The sequence below is a fragment of the Cupressus sempervirens genome, chromosome 11 (genome assembly GCF_028749045.1).
Source record: "Cupressus sempervirens isolate cs-2001-9-10 chromosome 11, ASM2874904v1, whole genome shotgun sequence".
Lineage (NCBI taxonomy): Eukaryota > Viridiplantae > Streptophyta > Pinopsida > Cupressales > Cupressaceae > Cupressus > Cupressus sempervirens.
The window spans coordinates 1,968,557-1,975,540 of record NC_143128.1 but is presented as its reverse complement, the minus strand read 5'-3'; the positions used below and the strand labels follow the sequence as shown (position 1 = coordinate 1,975,540).

General features: G+C 33.1%; 1 protein-coding gene across 1 annotated transcript; it reads left to right on the top strand.

The window, feature by feature from the left end:
- The first annotated feature begins 311 nt into the window (after positions 1 to 311).
- Positions 312 to 5,506, top strand: LOC149527939 (uncharacterized). Its single transcript, XM_089811186.1, has 7 exons — positions 312 to 450; positions 2,025 to 2,125; positions 4,116 to 4,298; positions 4,571 to 4,758; positions 4,841 to 5,000; positions 5,099 to 5,236; positions 5,372 to 5,506. The coding sequence occupies exons 1-7, from the start codon at positions 312 to 314 to the stop codon at positions 5,504 to 5,506; spliced, it is 1,044 nt and encodes a 347-aa protein (XP_089667312.1).
- Positions 5,507 to 6,984: the final 1,478 nt, after the last annotated feature.

Sequence of the window (6,984 nt, the reverse complement as noted above, 5' to 3'; positions counted from 1 at the left end):
AGATCTGAGGTAGCCCAATCACTAGCTCTTGTGTACTCATCTATTGTAGGTATCTACAGTTGACATGTCCAAAACACTCATGCCAAAGCTTGCTCATAGGGTCTACATGAGCAATAAGAGAAACACATGTAGAATCAGAGCTCTCAAAGCCATCAAATTGATATAAGTGAGATTGAAGATCAACACTCCCAGTAGCAATAGCGAAGTTAGGATCATGGAGGTCTTGAATAACCACATCATGTGGTGAGAACTTGACTATCTTACCAAAGCCAGAATGACAAATCTTAAAGACAGAGAGGAGGTTTGTAGAAATGGCCCGAACCAAGAAAACATTTTTTAGTGAACCACCCTCAAAAGAGATAGTTCTTGAATCTGAAACTAAAAGCTGTAAAGAGTCACCAACAGCATATTGTGTAGTAACACTTTCAGCAAGGGAGGTTACCAAATCAGGTGAGTGTGTCATATGGTGAGAAGCACCTGAATCAAGAATCTAAATAGTTGTAGAAGACAATGCTTGTATAGAAAGAGCATGTCCTTTCCCTGAAGGAGGAGGTGGTGGCTTTGAAGAAGCAATACTATGTTGTTGCATGGCCTTGTCTAAAGCATCAAGACGTTTCCAACACTTGGAAACTAGATGTCCTTCCTTGCCACAAAAACTGCAAGGATCACCTGTATACTTCTTAGTCTTAGAGGAAGACTCAACTGACTTAGAAGATTTACCCTTTAGAGTGGGTTTCCAAGTATCTAATTTAGGACTAGTCTTGGAGGAACTCTCACTACCTGTTGAATCTATCTTGGGCTTTGGCTTCTGCTTTGGCTTCCCTGTAGATGTCTAAGCAACTAATGGTTGTGTCCTTGAACCTGTGATAGTATCCAACTGTGTAAGCATTGACTGTTCTCTAGTTAATTGATCACAAAAAACCTCAATAGTGGTCATGGTAAATCTAGGACCCAAAGCATCCATAGTGGAATGGAAGATAGAAAAGAAAATTTGAAAGTTTCATTGAAGCTTTGATAGAATCAAATAGATGCACTCATTATCCATTTTGTCTTTTCCGCATCCCTGTAACAAAGTTCTCTACTGTTTGAACCTCATGAGAAAGTCCTCAATAGAGGGGAAAAACATATGGTACAAGTGAAGTAAGCTCTGCCTCAATCTGAAGTGTTTTGAACTCGTTGATGGTACCAAACAAGTCCTTGAACTTGTCCCACATTTCTTGAGGAGTGGAACACTCATAAGATGAAATGTAAGCTATCTAAAACACTCAAAGAAATCAGACCTGTGGCTTTATCCATCTTATTCCTGTACTGTAAAGTTTGATATTGACTCTGACATATTGGTTGTACTATATCTAAACAAGACCAAAAACCCTTTGAAAGGAGAAGCCGTTGCATAGTAGATTTTCACATGTAATAGCTATGTGGGTTTAGAAGTATTAGACAAGAAGAGGTCTCGGCTAGTGTTTTGAAGTTTTCTCATATACTGATATTGTAGCAAAAAATATTGGAAAAAAACCCACCATAATGCAAAAAACCGAATCCCAGCTTGCAGAAGGAATGCGTATACAAGAATAGAGCAAAAAAAACTTAGTTGAGTATCACAAATACTTGGTAATAAATACTGGTGAAATGACAGAGCATTTGGGAAGTGCTTGGGAAGAGCTTTCGAATGCTTCTTTTGGATTGAAAAATGGAACAAAAATGAGCAAGTTACATCCCCCAAAAAATAGAAGACATCATCAGACTTTGAGCGAAAAAATAGGTACTAAACTTGAAAAAAATCCAAAAAATACCTTCACCATCATGTTCGTGTCTAAATCAGATTTTCAATGCTTTTTTCGGATCCAAAAAATGCCTCTGTATGCTCAAGTTAGAGAAAAAAAACCAAAAGGGCTTTTGTAGCAAAGAAAAAAATTCAAACAACCTCAAAAATTGAAAAAGGGCTAAAAATTAAGCGCCCACACCCCCCCATATTACTTCAGACTAGGCGGGGGAGGCAGAGGTGGCCTTGTGGTGATGCACAGTTGGAGGAGAGGCAGGGGGTGGTAGGCTAGGCCATGACGACAAGATCCTACGAAGGTGTTGTGTAGTTACGGCGATTGTGTTTGGTGAAGCCAATCGCCAGGTTAGGATAACCTCAGTGGTGTTTGTCACCGTTTTTCAAATTTTGTTAAAAAAATTGTACACATACCTTGATATGTGTGCTATAGGTTGTACAACCCTTGTATGCAATTTTTTTTTCCTCCCCAATCAATGTTGTCCAAAATCAACAAATTTTATATAAAAATAGGGGTTTTGACATCTTCAAAATTCAACTGCGAGGTCTGTTTGGCCTCAAAGTATTCTGAATTCCAAAGACCCACCTATTTTCACAAAAAAAAACTCAAAAAGAGTCAAATCTATTATGTCAAACTCTCATTCATCTTTTTTTCTAAATAAGAATAGGCTACAGTAGGTTAAGCTCTGATACCATGAAGGATTTGAGCAATACAAATCCATAAAACCCGAAGAACACTTGGTTGCAAGAACTTGTCACAGATAAGAAAAGACAAAGAAGAGGCAAGGGGTTTGCTTTGAGAATATGTAGATTATATTATCAGATTGAAAAGAATGAAAGATATTTACAAATGATCAATCCTTATAGAAGGAGATTGAAAAACCTAAAAGGGAAACCCTAAGATGTAAATGACATTTAGTAATTACTAATTAATTATTAAATGGAAATGCAAGTGGATAAAGGGAAATCTTAAGAAGGGAGTAAAGGTAATTTAATAAATGAAATTACATTAATGCTTTACTCTTAACATTAATATAATTTACAATAATGAGATTGTAATATCAACTATAATAGAAAAATCAACAATATATATCTACATATCAATCCTACTATTTGGCTAAGAAGAATAGAGCATTACCAAGGAGGGGCAAAATCTAATGGATCTTATCCCAATAGAGTTTAAGGGTTAGCATTCTGTAAATTTTTGTGAAATGGACATACAAACTTTGAGAGTCCATAGAGGGTGTTTAGGCAACTTGGATAATGTCTAAATCCTAATAATTATAACATTTGATAGTTGAAATGACTATTATGAACATTACAATTGATACCATTGAAATGACTATTATGAATATTATAGTTGATTTAAAGGTATCAATCATGACCGACCCAAAAAGGGGACATTATATAGTTTTGTTAATATTTTATTATATGTTAATTTTATGTATATTATATTATATTAAATTTGATATTTATAAATTATAACATTGATTTTCTTTTATAATTTCATCATCATATTTTATAAAACTTACAAATATTATTGTAAATTAAAATATGTATATTAGGCTTAATGTTTTATATGTTTTTGTATGACCAAACCCAAAACAAACCCCAACTCCGAGAAAGCATTTTGTTTGAATGTGCAAACCCAACCCTTGAACCGAAACCTGAGCCCGAACCAGGGTGGGCAGCTTAGAATGAAAGTATTGTTCCATTCTAGTACATGTTGGTTTCTCATGTATACATTTGAAACTTTTAAGATTGATCGTTTTGGGGAGAATATGAGTATAATTGGTATGACAGAGAACTAAAGTGAATATTTATACGTCCATGTTTTCTTCTTTGTTTGATATTCTTAGATTCTCATAGCCTAACTTGATTTGCAAATAATATGCATTATCACATATGGTGGTTTGATAAATTGATCCACAGGAAATCAGAAATTTGCACCGATGTTGATACTGTCAAAGCTTGTAATATATGATTTTTGTATTAATGCACACAAAATAATCATTAAAATTTTCTGTTCTGGTATCTGCTATACAGCTTTTTTTGTAGATTACAATTTGTAAAGGAAGAGCCTAATGATTTCATCCAGACACTGTATTAAATGTCCCCTTTCTGGCATAAAATTTTTCCTTCATAATTAATTTTATCAAACAGTCCCAAATGTTTTTCTTTTGTGACCACTCTCTCTCTCTCTATATATATCAGTACAAATTTCTCTTTTTGTAACTTTCCAAATTGCTCCTGATGGAAAGCTAGCTACACGGCTATAATATCTGGTTGGTTTTGCTTTGTTTTATCGAGGTAATATTCTGATTGAAATTAAATACAGGAAACTGAAAAAGTGTGCAGAGACATTGAAGAGCTTGAGGAAGAAAGAGAACCAAAAAAACAAGCATTGGAGTCTGAGAAGCTTGAAGTTAATCGGGTGGAAGAAGAACTGAAGAAGAAAGATGACGAGGTTCAACATTATAGGAAACAGCAAGATGAAGCAGAAAGATGTCATAAATTGAAGGTAATTTTCAGAATACAGATTCCCTTATTACATATTACCTTCTTTCAAGGAAGGTAAAGTTGATTATATACACATTAACAGGGACTCGAGAGCATTTAATCGAGAAATAGAAATCAAAGTCAAAGAAACCTCGGTTCTTCTTGGGTATACCTTATTCACGTGACTGTAATATTAAGTTATAATGTGTATACCTCATTGCGTAGATATTTTTCAAAAAAGAAAGAAAAATGTCAGATAGAAATTACATTTGGTTGATAACATTGTTAATGCAGATGGAGGAAAACAGAAGAAAGTTTGATAAGCTTATGAAAGAGAAATATCTTCGTTATCAACAGCGAGAGACAGAAATTAGAGCTAAGCTGTATGCAAATAAAATGCATTTTGAGAAGGAAACTGAAGAATATATGAAGACTGAAAATGAACTGGAAGAAGGAATTGAGAAAGAAAAGAACGAGCAAAAGTATGCATTTCCAAACTCCTGGAAAGAAAAACAATCATTTGTTGTTTTATATGATTTCATGAGACTTTTCCATTTTTTTCAGGCAAAAGCTAGCTGAGATTAGGCAAAAAATAATTTTGAGAGAACAGAGACTTGAAAAAGACTTGCAAGCTAAAATGGAAAAGAAGTATGCTCAGCTTGAGAAAAAATTACACGAAAAGAAAGTAGAGCTGCAAGCAAAGCACCATAAACAAGTCTTGGAGGTAAGTTTTGTAACAAATGCTGTCAGATCTAGGAATTTCAATAAAATTTAATTCTGTTAGTGACTAATTTCTATTTCCAATTTGTCATATGATGTCAGATCAAAGAAAAGGTTCAGAAGGAAAAACAACAATTTCTACAGAGAACGCTTGAAGAGAAAAATGAGCTCGAGAAAGAACTCGAAAATGCCGGACAGGAAACAAATAAATTGTCTAGGATATCAGCAGTGTTGCCGGAGGTAGAATTTGCACTGATCGAAATTTGAAACTTTTCTGGAATGTTGGGTTTCTTCTTAAAAGTTGCATTTAGTAGTATTATTTAGTGAAATTTGTCAAATTAAATAAATCATGTGGTTTGCTGTTGATTCTTTCAGGCTGAAGATTGTGCTATATGTCATACAAAGTTTGGTCCTAAAGTGTTGCGAGCATTATACGAGGACTGTAACCACAAGGATGTGTGTTTGACGTGTGCTCAAAAACAGAAGATCAAAAAGAAGTCCTATTTGTGAAAGGCCGCAGGAGAAGAGTTATTTTGTAGTGCCTTACAAGATTTTTTGTTAGATACTTTCAAATAAAACCTATATCATGCACTCAGCAAACATTTCATTGCTGCTTCTCGGCATTACTAAAGCTTCTGTCTGATGCAAATTTAAATAAAACACTGACTGGCTTTTGTCATATATGTCAATGGTCTGATTGCTTTCAAATCATACTTCTTCAATACCATGGAATTTGAAAATCTGTGCTGAATAATTTTCTAGGATTTTAAAGATGGCAACATAGAAGTAACTACTTTTGGCACCAATTGCAAAACAAAATTGAAAATAGAAGTTCATTGCATGCCAAGGTGTTGGGACGTGCATGGATTAAACCTTCTACAACATGATTCCATTGTCTTATGTCTCATGTGTATGTTATTTTATCTTTGTCTTTTTCCATTCAAGAGAATAGGTTTGTACTAAGAAGGTACATTTATGACTTCTTTAATTACCACGAGGCTAAAATTTTAGTTCCCTTCCCTTAACTAACTTAACCTTTAATTTTGAATAACTTTCCTCATATCAGGAACAACCACATACAATGCGAGAATTCCAGTACATTTGAAATAATAATATTATCACCGTCTAAAGAATACCACGATAGATACTAAATATCTTTTTCAAATTGACAGAGCTGCCTTTAGCTATTGATAATGGTATCCATTAGAAGAAAATTAGCGGTGTGGTATTGACCATATTCTAGTCTTAGAAGAGCATTGCATTATTGTAAGCAAAAGAGAGCCCATACTTTTTGGTTTCTTCCTATTGAGTGTCATTTCAAACCAATTTGCAAAGAAGGTTATATTAGTGAAACCAACCACAATCAAAGTATAATTAGAAGTATATAAACTAGTAATGTCAATTATAATTCACGAGTTAACTCACTATACCTACAATTTAAATATATGATATAGTTTGAAAGTGGAATTTCATGGGTGTAATGTCATTTCATTATGGGTGAGGAAGTCGGATTTGTTGTCTAGAAAATAGCTTTTGGGACTCTTAAGTATTATATAATTATTACAAATAAAATTCTTTATGATAATTGTGTTGATATGTCTAATTCTACTTATTTATCTTTATAAGTAAAACAAAGTTTAAATGGCAATGCTAGATAGCAATTACTATCTTTAATTTTATTTCTAAAATTTGATACATATAAATATATTTCACATAGATTTTTAAAAATATGGGTGTAATACCCCTCAAAAAAATGAAATTTAATATTAAATCACGATAATTAGAATAAGCACCCAATCAATATATTTGTGAAATAGAAACAATATATATAACTAAACAAATTAAATAGGAAATTGAAATAAAAAGTCATATAAATATTTAAATAAATGATTAAAACATATCTATTATTTCTAGTAGTATCTATGTACGCTATTAACTAATTAAAAAAAAACTATATACCATTTTATAAAAATGCAAAGTTATATTAC

Excerpts from the sequence above, each read along its gene's own strand:
- LOC149527939 (XM_089811186.1), top strand. The coding sequence starts at position 312 with ATGGCCCGAACCAAGAAAACATTTTTTAGTGAACCACCCTCAAAAGAG. Across the intron at positions 2,126-4,115 it reads TTGGTGAAGCCAATCGCCAG|GAAACTGAAAAAGTGTGCAG; the intron begins GTTAGGATAACC and ends AATTAAATACAG. Across the intron at positions 4,299-4,570 it reads AAAGATGTCATAAATTGAAG|ATGGAGGAAAACAGAAGAAA; the intron begins GTAATTTTCAGA and ends TTGTTAATGCAG.